The sequence below is a fragment of the Erpetoichthys calabaricus genome, chromosome 8 (assembly GCF_900747795.2).
Source record: "Erpetoichthys calabaricus chromosome 8, fErpCal1.3, whole genome shotgun sequence".
Classification (NCBI taxonomy): domain Eukaryota; kingdom Metazoa; phylum Chordata; class Cladistia; order Polypteriformes; family Polypteridae; genus Erpetoichthys; species Erpetoichthys calabaricus.
Window position 1 is genome coordinate 39,241,356 of NC_041401.2, and position 19,311 is coordinate 39,260,666.

Consider the following 19,311-nt stretch of genomic DNA (forward strand, 5'->3'; position numbering starts at 1 on the left):
TAGTCCACCCACCTCAAGGTTTGACGTGTTGTGCATTCTGAGGTGCTTTTCTGCTTACTGTATTTATACAGAGTGATTATCTGAGTTACCATAGTCTTTCTGTCAGCTTGAACCGGTCTGGCCAATCTCCTCTTCCTCTCACTTCAACATTGCTTTCACATACACAGAACCACCGCTCACAGGATGTTTTTTGTTTTACATGCCATTCTCAGGAATCTTGGGACTGTGAGGCGTGAAAATCTCAGGAGATCAGCAGTTAAAGAAATACTCAAACCAGCCCATCTGGCACATACAGTAATGCCATGATTGAAATCACTGAGGTTACATTTTTTTTTACCTGATTATGATATTTAATGTGAGCATTAACTGAAGTCCCCGACCAGTATCTTCAGGCTGTTTTTGTGCTGCTGTCACATGATTAACTAATTTGATAATTGCATGTTTAAGCAGGTGTAGACGTGTACCTAATAATCTGCTTGCTTAATGAATTCTGATAGATAGATAGATAGATAGATAGATAGATAGATAGATAGATAGATAGATAGATAGATAGATAGATAGATAGATAGATAGATAGATAGATAGATAGATAGATAGATAGATACTGTGTGATAGCTGGTGTCCTGTCCTTTGGTTGTTCCTGCCTTGTGCCCTGTGCTAGCTGGGATAGGCTCCAGCCCCAACCCTGTTCTGGATTAAGTAGGTTAGAAAATGACTATATAATAGACAGTTTGATAGAGAGATGCTACTAAAATGGTAAATAAAGAAAATTAATTTGCTCCTGCAGAAACACAGAATAAAAATATATGCAAAACAATAAAAAAGAAACTGTTGTAACCTCAAGCCTCAGAGCTGTACACACAATCTAATGATATAATAATGAAAAAATATCGTCATTAAGTCAGTGTGTCTGCTGTAACTAACAAGGGTGAAGATGGACACGAGAGGAGGAGGTGTTACATAGTCTAATGACACGGTAGCACTTCTTAGCACACTGTGGTCGGAATGAGCCAGTTGTGCTCCAGGATGACAGGTAATAAAGAGGATGGCCCTCCATAGCCATGATGATTTGTCATCATCCAATGTCATCCAGCCTGGTAATACCACTGCCTTTCCGGAATAGGTTATGTACCATAGATACTCGCGTATAAGTTGAAAAATTTATGCCTTAAAATTCATTCAAAAAAGCAGAATCGACTTATCTGCGGGGCAACACAATTGTACATAGATTTTGGGTAATGACATTGTACACTCAACGCTTCACGGTGTTAAGTCACCGGTCATCTGCCGTTTCCCATGGTCTTTGAAATAATTATAAGCCAGCAATACTATTGCTAATTAGCTAGTTTTTTTTCTAATTTCATTAAATAATTCTTTAAACTGTGAAATACTTGAATTTGAGCATTAGCTTTTGCAGGTTTTGGATAACAAACATACCATTAGCTGCCACGTGCAATCAGATTTGGAATCAAAAGAACCAAGGCAACGCACGCTATCAATGCGATGCAAGCGCAGCCCGTGATTCAAAAAATTTCTCTGCCTACCTGTTTGTCTCGTCTGACAGTAGCTGAAAAGCAGCATCAGGAGAGAGCAGCCTGAAGTAGTCTAGCAGCGGGTGATCTGTCGTGTCCAACAGCAAGCCATGCTGTCTTGTGAAGTCCGGTAGCCAGTTCGGCTCCCACGGATCAATGTTCTGGGTATTCCTTTCATGCGAACCTTGCCGTAGCTGCATCGGCTGCGCGAATGCGTTCAGCTGGGAGCCGATCAGCTGGCGCGGCATCAGCTGATGCCGGCTTCTCACTGATTCTGAAAAATCAGAGTCCGACTCATCGATAATGTGCAAAACATCGTCTGCCGAGTGTTTTCTTTTCTGCACTCGCTTCGCTACCTTGTGACATATCGACGCCATCTTGCCTTTGTTTACATTTCGCAACTCACGCACATGCAAGGATTAGTTGCCGAGTCAACGAGTCTAGCATTTCTCCAAGCACAAAGGGAATGCCTGTGACGTGACAGTGAGTTTTGTTGCCATTAACAGCTGATTGTGGCCCTCTATCTCTGATAGCTGTCAAGTTTTACCCTCGACTTATACGCGGGTCATAACAAATTTCGTAATTTTCGGCTTAAACAATACACTCGACTTATCTGCGAGATCGAATAATACGCGAGTATCTACTGTAGTTGTCTGATGTTACTCTTTTAGCAAGCCACAGTCTAGAACAGTAAACTGACCACTATGGACTGGCAGAATACTGTCATCAGCTTCTCATACACATTAAAGGGCAGTGATCTTCTCAGATAGAAGAGCCTGCTCTGAACCTTTTTGTTAAAATTATTATTATCATTTGCCTGATGTCTTTAGCCATAGGAGCTTATAGTATACAATCGGTTACATTTCGTATGTTTTTGTGATGTGACTTTCTCATGGTTGCACAGTGTCAGTAGCAGGATTTGAACCCACCACCTCAGGGCTTGAAGTCCAAAGACTTAAGCAGTATGCCCCACTCTTTGTATTTACAACTGTTGAGATGGACCCCAGGATATTTATAGGACTAGTTGATTGTTGGAAATGCTGCTTCTATCCATCTAAATCACTGGAATGATTTTCATCTGATTTTGCATTTCCAAGCTCCTATTGCTTATTCTCCAGGTTGGCACCGTTGGCCCCCATCTGCTGACAAACGTCTATAGCATGCAGTCTGAATATTTGAGGTGTACTTCTAATGAAACATTGGCAACTGAAGGCAGGACTTCAGTGTCTACGAGTAATGAGCTCAGTAATTATGCTTGTTTGAGCTAAGAAAAAGCTCCCTGTCGGCCTGCACTTAGCTGCCAATTCCTGTTTACTCTAGAAGTCATCTAGCTCTTAGAATTTCTATCTGACCTCCTGATTACTCTTGATTTGTGGCTATGAGATACCTTTCTGTTAAGTGTGATTTTATTTTGGACTTTTTCCAGTTTCTATCAGGAGTGGACGCCTGGTGCAAGATGTGCAGTGAAGGAGGCCTGCCAAGTGAAATGCAAGACCTGGAGCTCGCTATACACCACCACCAGTCCCTGTATGAGCAAGTCACGCAGGCCTACGCAGAGGTAAGGAAGAGAAAATAAAATTAAGGAAACACAGTAGAAAATTAATTTGAACTTTTATGTGCAGTCCGATGAGTGCAAGCTTGAGATAAAATGTCTCTGCACACACGCTGAGAGCTCAGAAATGACATTCTGAGGCTGGCATATTACTTCAAAGTGGCAGAGACCTTGATGTGGAACTACTGTCAGAGTGTTTTTATTCAGTATGTGTGCAGGATGTGGCGTGTCACCCTTTTCCATTAACCCAAGACTTTTTATGGCTGCAGTATCTGTCTTCCATGAAAAATGACCACAGGAAAGATGCAGTGGTGTGCTGGTGTGTGACACATAAAACAAAAGCCCCCACTTTACATGGTGAACTTTCCCTCAAGGGAAGCAACATTCCAGTTAAGGATTAGCATTAGTGATTGGATGGGAGTCAGGCTGGCTTATCTTGAGCCTGGCCTGTAGATACTGTATGTTATGGCATATTTTATACAGGCCTTTACAAACATTTCCTTAAAGACACGTTTCTGCTCTTCAATTAACTATCGTTCTCACTCCTTTCCAGGCCTAGGAGAAGATATTTTCACACCAGGGAAACAACAAAATCAAATCTGGAATATATAAAGACATACAAAGTGCAATAGTAGATATTTAAATCGCAAAACTGACTTGCTCAGTCATCAACAGAGACAATATTTCCTATTTAATTTAAAAGCTGACTTTAGGCACAGTGGTTTATTTAGGGCAGCATGTATCCACTAAGAAAGGATATTTTGATATATCAATATTTAGCAGTAACAACCCATGGAATAAAAAAAACTAAACATCCCAAAATTTCAAAAATCCTTTAACTGATTTAATTGAAATTTGATGATGTTATAGAAAAAAGAACATGAGCTGACCTGTGGTTTTTTTATTTGTTGACAATAATACTGTAATGAGTAGGCTGCTGTACGCTAATACGCCCCATATCTAGTCGGTGTAGTGCTGAGATGGAACGGGATTATGCAAATGAAACCCGCCAACAGAAGTGATGGGCGGAGCACACAAAGAGCAGCCCTGTCTGATAGGGTGGATGTACGAGTGACGTAAGGGAGGTCGCTAGAGAGCAAAAAGCAGCAGGATTATGTGTGCTAAGAAGTGAAAGGAGTTACCGTATATACTCACATACAGTATAAGTCGGGTCTTGAATCCTGAAAAATCAATCATAAAATCGTTCAAAAATGCGACACTTCATTTTTTTTTTTTTTTTACATCTTGCCTCCTCCAATCTCACATCAGTTTCTCAGATGCATCAAATTTTGTTGCAGCAGCGCAGTTACCAATTTCTTTCGCCACTTTAAGGACTTTTAATTTAAAACCAGCTTCATATTTTCTTCTGATTGAACGCTCCATCGTAGATAAGGGATGCTCTTATGATTAAGATGTATGAAAGTGAGAGATACAAAAAAGCACAAATCAGTGCAAACGTCGCTTCAGAATAGTTCGGGTATTACCGTGTGGTCACGTAGGCACAATGGAGACAGAGAGAGGTTAGGAGCACGAGCTGATACAGCGCATTGCTACATCCACATGGGAAAAAAAGGCAGTGTGCTCCATGGTTACTCTCTCAGGTGGGCGTTAGCATACCATAATCTCTTGGACCAATAGCGTGAGTTTTCTGCATTCAACTTATACAAACGACATTATAAAATACCAGAAATTATACAGTAGTACTAGGGTGTTGTACCGTGTTAGCCATTATGAATGTAGAGAAAAGCCAAGCAAAATGACACCTTTTATTGGCTAACTAAAAAGATTACAATATGCAAGCGTTCGAGGCAAGTCAGGCCCCTTCTTCAGGCAAGATGTAATCCTACATCTTGCCTGAAGAAGGGGCCTGAGTTGCCTCGAAAGAAATTATACAGTAAAACCAAGTCTTGACTTATAAGTGGGAGAACTTATCCATGGGTATATATGGTAAGTTTAATGAGGCTCAAGGAAGATGTGGTTAACATATTTAATGTGTTATAAAGCTTGAGTGCCACGGCCACATGCTGTGCCAGTGAATGTAGGTGTTACTTTGCCAGAAGCAAAAAGGGAAGGAGATAGAAATAAGAGACGTCCTTGGGACCAGGATAAACCAGGGGTGACCGCACTCATTAGTCATTTAGAGCGGCTCAATTAACGGGTTCCCCACAACCAGGACAGAGTTGAGATGGACATTGTACATAGTTTATGATATTTTATTTCTTTTCATCTGTTCTTTTCTGCACAATTGTTGCTTCTCTCCTGTATTGAGCATCACCCCTTCATAATAAGCTCCTCACTTTGTTATGTACGTTAGCGACTCCTGTGTTTTCTTTTTTCTACTCATTAAAAGGTCACTACAATACATTTATAGGGAGAAAGCAACCCTAAAATTAAAAACATTTAATTCATTATATGGGACACATAGATGTGCAGTCTATAAACTTCATTGCTGTTTGTAATAAGTTAGAGTAAAACACACTTCAGTGTTAGAACCTTATTGTTCTGGCAATGGCTTTCTGGATAAAGTCATATTAATAAAATGAAAAAAATAAACAAATTACAAAAAAACAGAAGTTGAACAAACAACTAAAGAAAACACGACAATAGATGCTCAAGTGAATGTACACATATATAGGTAATATATACCCAAAACATTTAACATTATTCTTACTGAATACTTATTTCAATTCAGAAGAATACACTTTCGTTTAAAATTGTGTTTTGCAATTACCATCATCAAAAGCCAAGGCCAGTCAGTAGGAAAAGCACAAATACATTTTTACTCCTGGGCAACTGTATGTAGCAGCTCCAGTAACCTAATAATCTTAGTCCTTGGTAAAAAGAAAAACAAACAAAAAAAACCAAAAAAATGCTACTTTTCTTCTTCTTCTTCTTCTTCTTTCGGCTGCTCCCGTTAGGGGTCACCACAGCGGATCATCTTCTTCCATATCTTTCTGTCCTCTGCATCTTGTTCTCTTACACCCATCACCTGCATATCCTCTCTCACCACATCCATAAACCTTCTCTTAGGCCTTCATCTTTTCCTCTTCCCTGGCAGCTCTATCCTTAGCATCCTCCTCCCAATACACTCAGCATCTCTCCTCTGCACATGTCCAAACCAACGCAATCTCACCTCTCTGACTTTGTCTCCCAACTGTCCAACCTGAGCTGACCTTCTAATGTACTCATTTCTAATCCTATCCATCCTCGTCACACCCAATGCAAATCTTAGCATCTTTAACTCTGCCACCTCCAGCTCTGTCTCCTGCTTTCTGGTCACTGCCACCGTCTCCTGCCCATATAACATAGCTGGTCTCACTGCCATCCTGTAGACCTTCCCTTTCACTCTTAATCCATCAAATTAACCAGCAGTGCTGTAACCAAGGCCCATTGTATAAGGACATTTACACAGCTAGTTATTGTATAAGTACAAGTTATTGTGTAACACAGTTTTTGAGAAATGTAACCCAGAGTGCATCAATTACTATAGGAAGATAAAACAGAAACATCTCTAATGGCAATTTTGAAACTTTATCCTCTGGTCAGATGGCTAGGGATCAGAGAAAAACAAAAAGTCCAGTGACACAGATGATAGAGAAATAAACTTCAAACGGTTCCTTGGTCAAAAGGCTGACCAGCCAATCAACAGATCATACACGCGGCTGACTTGTTCATTAATATTGCGATACGGCGTAACATCCCAGAATGTTTGAAGCAGCAGGTGTCATCTTAGTCATCCTTTTTAACATCGGAGACAACTGAAGAGAACTTTGGTCTGGTGGCATTGGCACAGGGGGCCAATACAGGATACCTGAAAGAGAAAAAAGATAGAAGTAGTGATGAATAACCGGAAAATGAAATGTGAATAATTAGGACTGTCTAATAGTTGTACTCTGAAAACAGCCATGCCTGTCGCTGAGAATAAATCTAAAGCTTAAAATATGTGATTATGTAGGATTAATTTTAGTAGAATGGATGTGCTATAAATAAATTATGAAAAGGCAAAATTTAAAAAGTGTGTTTTCAGCAGTTTTTTTGAATTGTTCGTCAGTATAAGCCTGGCGTATCTCTACTGGTAAATTATTCCAGATTTTCCTCATCGTCTTTTCTGTGCTTCCCTTCCAGATTATTTCAGAATATTGAGCTGTGGATTATTTTTAGGGATGTATAGTGACAGGCTTTATGAAACTTGCTGTAGGAAGAGGCAAGAGCCTAACAGACAACTGAGAGTATTTTACATTTTTTAAATTATGATTTTGACAGTGTAGTCCATATTGATTACCTGTCTTGAAAAGTCAACATAACTGGTCAATATGATGCTGATTTGCTTTGGCAAGGAAAGCTGTTGGTCATTGGTTCTGCTTGACAATAATGTCGCCAAGTCACAGTTCATAGATTGCAGAGGCTGCTCTGAGAAACAGTGGACATGAAAAAGACGGTGACTGTGTTTGGCTTTGTCTTTACGTTTCTCTGTTATAATTAACCGTGGATCTACCAGAGGTTTATTTTCTCCAGGGATGCTTATGACTGCAGTTTTTGATTTTGTCTCCCCCGATGTCAACTGGCAATAGTTTAAGAATTAATTAATGGATGCCTAGTGTTGATGTTAATCAGTTTCAAATTACTTTGTGTCTTTATTTGCTCATTATGTAAATAGTGAAGTTTGTAATTGCATTTTACCTGAGAAGATGTCACAATGTTCTGTGCCTGCACTCAGTATAGAGCAGTGTATAAAAATAAACTGAACTGAATTGGAATAAAAGCCTGTTTGGGGTGACGAGAATGTGTACCTAATAAAGTGACACGGAGTGAATATACCTGTTTCAAGCACTGGCAGGTAACTTTTTTCACATGCACTGATTTGGTAGTGTGACCAGACACCTCTGGTATTGATCTCATCATCTGTAACTCAGTGCCTTAACATCTTAAAACTGGAACTAATCCTCGTTCAGGGGTCCTTTCTTGGATCTGCATATTCCACAATGCAAGTCCCTTACTGTAAATTTCCTTTTTTATTGACTTGATTTCAGGTGAGCCAAGATGGCAAAGCACTTTTGGATGTTTTGCAGCGACCTTTAAGTCCTGGCAATTCAGAGTCCCTAACTGCAACAGCTAACTATTCCAAAGCAGTGCACTGCATCTTAGATGTGGTGCATGAAGTCCTGCATCATCAGCGAAGGCTCGAAAGCATCTGGCAGCACCGCAAAGTCCGCCTGCACCAGCGGCTTCAGCTCTGTGTCTTCCAGCAAGATGTTCAACAGGTACAATATTTCATTCTTATGCAGGATATACTGTATATATAAAACATTATATTAGGTATATCTTTTATATTTGTTTAATAAATAGTTTCTTCAGAAAGACCCTTTCACATTTCTTACGTTTTCCTATGTTGCAGCCTTATGCTAAATTGATTTTTTTCTCTCATCAAGCAACACTTGATGCCTCAGAATGACAAAACAAAAATAAGACTATTAAAAATAAACTGGGATATTCTCTTGACACAAGTATTCAGACCCTTCACTCAGTACTTCGTTGAATCCCCTTTGGCAGCAGTTACAGCCCGGAGTCTCATTGGGTCTGACGCAGCACACTTCACACACCTCATTCTTCCCTGCAGATCCTCTCAAGCTTTGTCAGGATGGATGGAGGCCATCGGTAGGCAGCTGTTTTTCGGGATTCTCCAGAGATGTTCAATTGGGTTCAAGTCCATGCTCTGGCTTGGCAACTCAAGGATATGCCCAGAGTTGTCCTGTGTTGTCTTTGCTTTGTGCTTAGGGTCAGTGTCCTGTTGTATGGAGAACCTTCAGCCCAGTGTGAGGTCCAGAGTGCAGATTCCAATTTCAGTTTGTCAATCTGGGGAATTCAGTGTTGTTTGATGAGGAAAAAAATGAATTTAAATGATTGTAGCTTAAGGCTGCAAAATTACAAAATCCAAAAAAAAAGTGACATTAGACATTTAATAATATTTCACGGCACGGTGGCTCAGTGGGTAGCGCTGCTGCCTCGCAGTAAGGAGACCCGGGTCCACTTCCCAGGTCCTCCCTGCGTGGAGTTTGCATGTTCTCCCCGTGTCTACGTGGGTTTCCTCCCACAGTGCAAAGACATGCAGGTTAGGTGCATTGGCGATTCTAAATTGTCCTTTGTGTGTGTGTGTGTGTGCCCTGCGGTAGGCTGGCGCCCTGCCTGGGATTGGTTCCTGCCTTGTGCCCTGTGTTGGCTGGGATTGGCTCCAGCAGACCCCTGTGACCCTGTGTTAGGATATAGCAGGTTGGAAAACGACTGACTGAATAATATTTCATATTAAAATATGTGCACACAACTTTTAATCTGATTTATGTTTTAATCTTCTCATCTCCTGTGGAGAATCAACTCTTTCTGCATGTTGTTTCATTGTCAGTCCTTACAGAAGGTGATATTCTTTTCTTCCTTGACTTTTTATACTCTTTTCATAGTTTTTACCTTTTTAGTCTTGTGTTTTTGTGAGGATTATCTTTCATGTACTTGTTGGGGTAAGTGATCCTTTATTATTTTGCATCACTGAGCACAGACGCTGATATTCCTTTTTACAGTTTTCTTTCCCGTCTTCGTTGTGATTTTCTTCTTTTGTTACTATTGACGATTAGAAGAAGATTAATTGGAGAATTTCTTTTAACACTCTGGAATCATTTGGAAGATTTTTTTTCAGTTTTCTATTTTTTGCTTCATTAATATTTTAAATTATTTGGCCGAGTGCCATTATAGAATTACACGGTTGAGGGCAAATGATAATAGTTGGTTGCTGAAGCATCTCCATGTATTTTTGTCATCATTTCTGTCCCTGATGCTGAGCTCCTTTTTCATATTTATTTCTAGGCTTTATCGTTTTAAATTGTTTGTTTCTTCTAGTGGCCAAGTCTCTTATTTATGTCTGAACCAAAGCCATGCTACCGAGCCTGTGCTTGCCAGTAAAGATGCTGGTATACTGTGCCAACAATTCCATATGCTTAATCAGAAAGTACAGGGCATCATTCTTCATTCTTTGTGTTATTCTCTGTCATTTGTAATAATGGCCCTAATTGAAATATGCATTATAGTACGCTGGTCTGTGTAGAACAGGAGCTTTTTGAAGGGGGAGGTCAACGGTTTTGACATATGATCACATTAAAAGACTTACCAAGAGTCTTGGTCTATACCCCAGAGCACTTTCGTTCTGTTGCTTATACAAAAACATTTATTTTACATTTAAACTAGGGGGCTCTGCCCCCTGCTCGCTTCGCTTGCCAGCCCCCTATCTCATGGCTGAGCTGCTTTAAGGGCGTCGGGGTGCTCCTCCATTAGAGAAAGTCATTATTTTAAAGAGATGGCATATACAGTGCATTCGGAAAGTATTCACAGCGCATCACTTTTTCCACATTTTGTTATGTTACAGCCTTATTCCAAAATGGATTAAATTCATTTTTTTCCTCAGAATTCTACACACAACACCCCATAATGACAACGTGAAAAAAGTTTACTTGAGGTTTTTGCAAATTTATTAAAAACAAAAAAACTGAGAAATCCCACGTACATAAGTATTCACAGCCTTTGCTCAATACTTTGTCGATGCACCTTTGGCAGCAATTACAGCCTCAAGTCTTTTTGAATATGATGCCACAAGCTTGGCACACCTATCCTTGGCCAGTTTCGCCCATTCCTCTTTGCAGCACCTCTCAAGCTCCATCAGGTTGGATGGGAAGCGTCGGTGCACAGCCATTTTAAGATCTCTCCAGAGATGTTCAATCGGATTCAAGTCTGGGCTCTGGCTGGGCCACTCAAGGACATTCACAGAGTTGTCCTGAAGCCACTCCTTTGGTATCTTGGCTGTGTGCTTAGGGTCATTGTCCTGCTGAAAGATGAACCGTCGCCCCAATCTGAGGTCAAGAGCGCTCTGGAGCAGGTTTTCATTCAGGATGTCTCTGTACACTGCTGCAGTCATCTTTCCCTTTATCCTGACTAGTCTCCCAGTCCCTGACGCTGAAGAACATCCCAACAGCATGATGCTGCCACCACCATGCTTCACTGTAGGGATGGTATTGGCCTGGTGATGTGCGGTGCCTGGTTTCCTCCAAACGTGACGCCTGGCATTCACACCAAAGAGTTCAATCTTTGTCTCATCAGACCAGAGAATTTTCTTTCTCATGGTCTGAGAGTCCTTCAGGTGCCTTTTGGCAAACTCCAGGCGGGCTGCCATGTGCCTTTTACTAAGGAGTAGCTTCCGTCTGGCCACTCTACCATACAGGCCTGAGTGGTGTTTTGCTGCAGAGATGGTTGTCCTTCTGGAAGGTTCTCCTCTCTCCACAGAGGACCTCTGGAGCGCTGACAGAGTGACCATCGGGTTCTTGGTCACCTCCCTGACTAAGGCCCTTCTCCCCCGATTGCTCAGTTTAGATGGCCAGCCAGCTCTAGGAAGAGTCCTGGTGGTTTCGAACTTCTTCCACTTACGGATGATGGAGGCCACTGTGCTCATTGGGACCTTCAAAGCAGCAGAAATTTTTCTGTAACCTTCCTCATTTTTGTGCCTAGAGACAATCCTGTCTCGGAGGTCTACAGACAATTTCTTTGACTTCATGCTTGGTTTGTGCTCTGACATGAACTGTCAACTGTGGGACCTTATATAGACAGGTGTGTGCCTTTCCAAATCATGTCCAGTCAACTGAATTTACCACAGGTGGACTCCAATTAAGCTGCAGAAACATCTCAAGGATGATCAGGGGAAACAGGATGCACCTGAGCTCAATTTTGAGCTTCATGGCAAAGGCTGTGAATACTTATGTACATGTGCTTTCTCAATTTTTTTATTTTTAATAAATTTGCAAAAATCTCAAGTAAACTTTTTTCATGTTGTCATTATGGGGTGTTGTGTGAAGAATTCTGAGGAAAAAAATGATTTTTTTTTATTTTGGAATAAGGCTGTAACATAACAAAATGTGGAAAAAGTGATGCACTGTGAATACTTTCTGGATGTACAGTAATCCCTCTCTATATCGTGCTTTGCCTTTCGCGGCTTCACTCTATCGCGGATTTTATATGTAAGCATATTTAAATATATATCGCGGATTTTTCGCTGCTTCGCGGGTTTCTGCGGACAATGGGTCTTTTAATTTCTGGTACATGCTTCCTCAGTTGGTTTGCCCAGTTGATTTCATACAAGGGACGCTATTGGCAGATGGCTGAGAAGCTACCCAACTTACTTCTCTCTCTCTCTGTCTTGCGCTGACTTTCTCTGATCCTGACGTAGGGGGTGTGAGCAGGGGGGCTGTTCGCACACCTAGACGATACGGACGCTCGTCTAAAAATGCTGAAAGATTATCTTCCCGTTGCTACCTTCTGTGCAGCTGCTTCGTGAAGCGACATGCTGTACGGTGCTTCGCATACTTAAAAGCTCGAAGGGCACGTATTGATTTTTGACTGCTTGTTTTTTTCTGTCTCTCTTCTCTCTCTCTCTCCCTGCTCCTGACGGAGGGGGTGTGAGCTGCCGCCTTCAACAGCTTTGTACCGGTGGTGCTTCGCATACTTAAAAGCCAAACAGCCCTATTGATTTGTTTGCTTTCCTCTATCTCTCTCTCTCTCTCTCTGACGCGCACTCCTTTGAAGAGGAAGATATGTTTGCATTCTTTTAATTGTGAGACGGAACTGTCATCTCTGTCTTGTCATGGAGCACAGTTTAAACTTTTGAAAAAGAGACAAATGTTTGTTTGCAGTGTTTGAATAACGTTCCTGTCTCTCTACAACCTCCTGTGTTTCTGCGCAAATCTGTGACCCAAGCATGACAATATAAAAATAACCATATAAACATATGGTTTCTACTTCGCGGATTTTCTTATTTCGCGGGTGCTTCTGGAACGCAACCCCCGCGATGGAGGAGGGATTACTGTACTGTAGAAGAGTATGCAGGGTGCGGGAGGAAGATGGTTTGGTCCTTAGTTATGATATAAAATCAGTTAACTTGAATATTTCACTACAACTGTCTTTTTTAAATACCAATGAATAATAATACACAGTAAAATGTAAAAATAAAAAAGTAAAAATTAATAAAACATAAATAAAAAATTAAATTACATTAATGCCTCATCAAAACAATATTATGGATTACTTTATCTTCTAACATACATTCTGTAAACGTTGCTTTTTTGCATTTATGTTCGCATATTGTTCCAGATATTTTTCTCTTTTTCATTTATTGGATTCTCTTTGTTCTTGATTTCTATTTTATGCAACTCTTTTTTGTTCATTTTTTTTTTTTCGATGTTCATTATCAGCTCTTGCAGCGATTTAAAGTTTGACCTTCTTGAACAGATATTTTGTTTTTCTGCCTTGCCTTTATTACTAACTATGCTGAAAGGCGAGTTAGCACTGAGAGTGTCACGGGGTGATACGGAGAGAGGATGTGCGCTGTAGGAGTAACGATTGGGCAAGTGGTGTGGAGGAGACTGGTCAAGGCTGAATAACGTGGACACAACACATAACTTTTTTAATATAATAGAAAGATTTATTTGCAAAGCAGATGCTTTTATCCAAAAAAACTTACAAAAGACAAGGAAACATCAGTCTGTGCGACTTGTTTGGGAGCAAGTGTTACAGGACAAGGTTACAAAACTGATCATCACAAGTGAGGAGTTGAAGAACAAAATACAAGTGAGTCACATCTCCAGGTTACAAAAAACTAATAATCTTAATACCCTTAACGTTTCCCATGAATTTCATTTGTGGACTTCATTCACATAAGTTTAGATAGTTCGACCACAGTCCTGTAGTCTGAAATACCCAGCGGCACAGTCCAACTGTGTCTCATTCTGACAAAACAGGTTTCATTTTGTTTTAAGTCATAGGGGTGGGCTTTGTGTTAGCGAGAGCTGACAATCAATGAACACTCAGTGGGAAACACAATGCAGACAATGCAGCTACAAGGAATAAGAAATTGTGTTGTTTTGGACTTTCTAGACAGAAAAGAGACTCATCTGTTTGATGGTTGGTGTTTCATGTACCATGACAGAATGGAGAAAAGGGATGAGATTGTAGTAGAACTTACCATACCTGTAAAGCACTCATTCAGCCCCGGCTCCATCAGGCAGCACACAGTTGGCTGTCAGAAAAAGGGCAAGCTTCTGATACTTTGGAAATGTGAAACTGTACTGGAATCCTAACACTGAGTTGTGTAGTTTGTCATACCCTGAGATTCCTAGTCATGTAATCTGACATCCCCAGACAACGGGATCTGCAACAGTACTTAGCGAGTTTGACATCCTGTCTGACTAGAAGTCATGTAATGTGAAGTCCACTTCAGTGTTCTAACCTGCTCTTTGGTCAGCTAGAAGAGTCAAGCTAGGCCAATGGAAGTTTGAATAAACTAATCAGGGATGCCATCTGAATTACAGAGCTGACCTTGATTCACAAGATGCATTTTAACTAATGGTGCCTAGGAAGCTTTGTCCCAGAGAAACTCCACTGATTGGCCCATTCCACACAGGAGTGCTCTACCATTATTCCCATCTTCACTGTAGCCTGTTATACCTCACATTTGAACAGTGACAGTATTCTTAGGGGCAATGCAAATTAAACATACAGTGCACTGGGTATAGCTCTGGGTGTTGTACTTGGTGTTTACTGTTTGAACTATAACTGTATGTTCAGTGCTACTGCATCAGTGAGGAAATGTACGTATAGGGACCAATAAAGGACTATCTATCTATCTATCTATCTATCTATCTATCTATCTATCTATCTATCTATCTATCTATCTATCTATCTATCTATCTATCTATCTATCTATCTATCTATCTATCTATCTATTATATAGTGCCTTTCACATCTATCTATCTATCTATCTATCTATCTATCTATCTATCTATCTATCTATCTATCTATCTATCTATCTATCTATCTATTATATATAGTGCCTTTCACATCTATCTATCTATCTATCTATCTATCTATCTATCTATCTATCTATCTATCTATCTATCTATCTATCTATCTATCTATTATTATAGTGCCTTTCACATCTATCTATCTATCTATCTATCTATCTATCTATCTATCTATCTATCTATCTATCTATCTATCTATCTATCTATTATATATAGTGCCTTTCACATCTATCTATCTATCTATCTATCTATCTATCTATCTATCTATCTATCTATCTATCTATCTATCTATCTATCTATCTATCTATCTATTATATAGTGCCTTTCACATCTATCTATCTATCTATCTATCTATCTATCTATCTATCTATCTATCTATCTATCTATCTATCTATCTATCTATTATATAGTGCCTTTCACATCTATCTATCTATCTATCTATCTATCTATCTATCTATCTATCTATCTATCTATCTATGACTGCCATGGCCAGTTAAAACATTAACATCTCTGTTTAAATCTCCATTACAGTAAATCCTCAGCCCCTCTATTTCATTTTGTCCCTCAACTTACTTGCTTCTTGTTACAGAGCATCTGCAGTGTAGTGCTGCCACCTAGGTGTCATAGGAGGAAAAAACATATTGGTAATAGGCTCCATGCAAGTATATACTGTAAATATGTAAAGGCTTTAAAATGATGGGGTAACAACGCATGGTTTTTAAAATTACATATGGTCATTGAAATTAATTCTCTCTTATAATGTCATACCTGTTACAATGCTTTCTTCTTTGTAGCTCATGATCTCTGTTTCTGTTGGGGCACTTTATCGTGTGTTTAAATGATTCTTCAATCTATTCATCAATTTTCTGATCTGCTTATGCAGTTCAGGGCCACAGGGAGTTGGAGCCTGCCCTGGCAACACTAGGCACAAGGTGAGAACATGCAATAAAACTGAAATCAAATGGCACACTCATGTAACACCCACAAGCACATTATTACTGGGCCACTTTAGAGGCATAAGTTTAACTCACTTAGGCATCATTGAGATGTGAGTGAAAATCCACACAGACACAGAGAGAACGTTATATCACAGGACACAGCGACACAACAATACAATTCAAAACAACTACATAAGTTAATAATATTATATTTGAAGTTAAAATATTCAAATATTATTCAAATGTTATTATTTAAAGTTAATTCAAACAAATGCCTTCAAACGTGCTGCTGACACCGAGTGCTCGTGAGCAAGTCACTTCACCTGTCTGGACTGCACTTGGAAAAACAAAAGAAATGTAACCAGTTGTGTCTCAGATGTTGTAAGTCACCTTGGATAATGGCATGAATCAAATAAGAAATAATAATAATAATGAAAATGATAAACACTTAGGGGAGACTGCAAAGGTTTAAAAGGAAAACATCCTTAAGAAGACAAGTATTTTTAACTTTTACAAACTGCATGCAGTTACAGATAAAATAACTAAAATGAATCCTAACCAACATATATCATTTGCATCTTTAGGTCTCTTATGTTACATCTGTGTGTTACCTCTGCATCTTTTTGTAGCCAGAAGGTGTCACTGGAGGCAAAAATTGAAAGGATCTTCCTAAAAATTATAACAGGAAAGCCAAAAAGCCATAATATTGAAATCAACGGAATACCACATTATACCTGAGGATCAAGGATGATGAAACTTAGTGCAGATACGGCTCAATATCTCAGAATTCCAAAGATCAGATAATGACAGCAGTGTGCTGGCTAACAAATGGTAGAAAAAGCATTATTTACGCAATGGTTAAATTATTAGGGCACTTGACTCTGCATAGCACGCCAGGCACACACCTAAACGTTCGTCACAATGAGCAGATCAAGTGCTCTGTTCTGTTGGTTTTTTTCATTCTTATGACAAGCAGATATTTATTTTGGGTGGCTTTCCATTGTGATTAGCCTACAGAAGGTGCTGTCAAAGAATCTTAAAGAAGAGCAGAGCAAACAGTGACCTGTGACTTCTCATGGCAACATGCTCCCCAATTCATTCATATGTGCAGTTTGATGTAAGTAACATATGGAAAATATGCTGTGCTGACGGGAAGCTCTTCTCTGGCTTGGTAATTATTTTCGGAGACATACAAGGAAATTTCTGATTATTTATTTATTTTCTAAGACACTTGTGCTGATTTATCTGATTTCTGTATGAAGTGTGACGGCTGAACTCTTCATTTTTGATTACGATTGCAGTTTAGTCTGGCTTTCAAGTAGTCTTTGCTCCAGCTAAGCAGTCTTATCTCCCAAGGTCACCTTTTACAGCTCGTGCTGGCATTGAGCATTTCAAGTTAAAATGAATCCCAGACCACACTATGTCCCAAAGTAGCTTCATTTTTAATAGTATAAAAATGTATAAAGGAAAAAAGAAGAATGTGTGAACTATGGATGGTACTGAAAAAAGTTCCCTCTCTGATAACATTTATTTGATACAGCACCTTTACCACAGAAGACTATTAGATTTACGAAAGTCACTAGGATACAGGAGTATGTAGGACAAAATCGGAAGTTACAATAGATAGATACTGTAATAAATTAGATAAACAGATTAGAAAAACTTTGTATAATAGACTGGGGAATATGTACAGTATATATCAGACTATATAATAAATAAACAGATATATACAGTATGAAATATGATAGAAAAAGGCATGATATATTAGAGGCAGTAAATACATAGATAATACTTTAATGACTTTATAATTAGTTTATTTGACATCAGATCAGAAGACAATGATATAAATCAAATACAAAAATGAGGTTATTGATACTAATGATAAGTTAACAACACACTAGAGTTAATATCAACAAAGCATGTTCAGAAATGTCTAATATAAAGACAGAAACAGGGAAATGACAGATCTTGAGTTGAAGAGAGAAAAGGTAGGTCTCCAGCTGTTATGGAATATTATGATTGAGGAAGTCTCATTATATTGTCTTCCGTTTACTAATTGCATTACCTGCATGGAGTCAGTGAGTGGGTCGGCCGTCCTTGAAGTTTGGTGGAGTTAATGTATTTGTGACCATAATTAATGGAGTGGTAGGTATTATCTCTACTACAAGCATGATAGTATGGTATTTAAAAATATAAAAAATATATCAATGAATCATTACAAGTCACCCAACCAATGACTGACAATTTTGCATCATATATATATAATACTGTATATATATATATATATATATATATATATATATATATATATATATATATATATATATATATATATATACTGTATATATATATATATATATACTGTATATATATATTGTGGAAAATGACCCGGACACAGACAGGCGGACACGTTCAACTCACCCCACACACATTTGTTATAAGAATCCATATTTACAATAAGTGCACTCAAACCCCTAAAGTCCCCAAAAGTCCAGGCCCTTCAACAATGCCTCTTCTTCCTTCAGGCGCCTCCTTGCCTCCTCCAAGATCTTGTCCTTCCTTCTCTCCCGACTCCAGCCCCCGAACGGAGGGAGGCGGCCCCTTTCATAGTCACCTGGATGTGCTTCAGGTGCCTCCCGACAATTTTCCGCCGGCACTCCCCAGTGTGGCGGAAGTGCCGGCTGCGCACCCGGAAGCACTCCGGGTGTCCCTGATCCTCTTCCCCCCAGCGGAAGTGCTGAGGTCCAGGGCTGCAAAGGCATTGGGGTGCCCCCTGGCAGTGACCACGGGCCCCTACAGGGTAGAACTCTGTACCCGTGGACCCCATAGCCACCAGGGCAGTCACCCCCAAGTGATCTGGGGGAGGCATAAACCCTCTTTTCTGGGGCGTCCCGACTGGGTCACCCCCCAGCCACCTGTGACAATATATATGCGCCATGGCAGCCGGTTCACTTATTTGACAGGGTGTAGATTGGAGCACAGTATTACATTCTTAGTTCTGAATCACAATCTGATTATTTTAGGTGGTTACCTACCAGGTAGCGCTTGTGGTTGGTTGGCCAATTGGCAAACATCCACCACATCCTCTCAGTTGTGAGAAGCAGCTCATAGATATGTGATACAAACCACAAGGGCCCCCAAACCCCAGACATAAGTCAATGGTATTTTTTATTTAACAGGCTTCTTTTCACACAGCACAATCCTTTTCTCTCACTTTTTCTCCTCCACTCCTCCCAGGCAAGTGTTGTCCGTCTCTTCTCCCAAATTCGACTCCCTGGTTGAAGTAGAGGGCTTACTTTTAAGCTGCAACCCAGAAGCACTTCTGGTACCAAATGCTCGTCTCCAGAAAGCACTTCTGGGTCAGGCAGAACCCGTACCTTCATTTCCAGATAGTTCCCCCTGGC

The 19,311-nt window shown here is 39.9% G+C and overlaps 1 protein-coding gene and 1 long non-coding RNA gene across 7 annotated transcripts in view; one reads left to right on the forward strand and one right to left on the reverse strand.

Annotated features, from left to right (window-relative positions):
- The window catches only part of kalrna (kalirin RhoGEF kinase a), a 797,086-nt gene that overhangs the window by 373,457 nt on the left and 404,318 nt on the right, over positions 1-19,311 (forward strand). For all 6 annotated transcript variants that reach the window (XM_051930993.1, XM_051930994.1, XM_051930990.1 and 3 more), the window contains exons 8-9: positions 2,959-3,090; positions 8,115-8,345. In XM_051930993.1, coding sequence (XP_051786953.1) covers positions 2,959-3,090; positions 8,115-8,345 — 363 coding nt within the window. The remainder of the gene's footprint in view (positions 1-2,958; positions 3,091-8,114; positions 8,346-19,311) is intronic.
- Positions 5,174-19,311, reverse strand: part of LOC127528984 (uncharacterized) — a 65,159-nt gene continuing 51,021 nt past the window's right edge. The window contains exons 2-3 of the long non-coding RNA XR_007935669.1: positions 15,738-15,890; positions 5,174-6,895 (exon numbers count right to left, since the gene is read on the reverse strand). This is a non-coding gene — a long non-coding RNA (uncharacterized LOC127528984). The remainder of the gene's footprint in view (positions 6,896-15,737; positions 15,891-19,311) is intronic.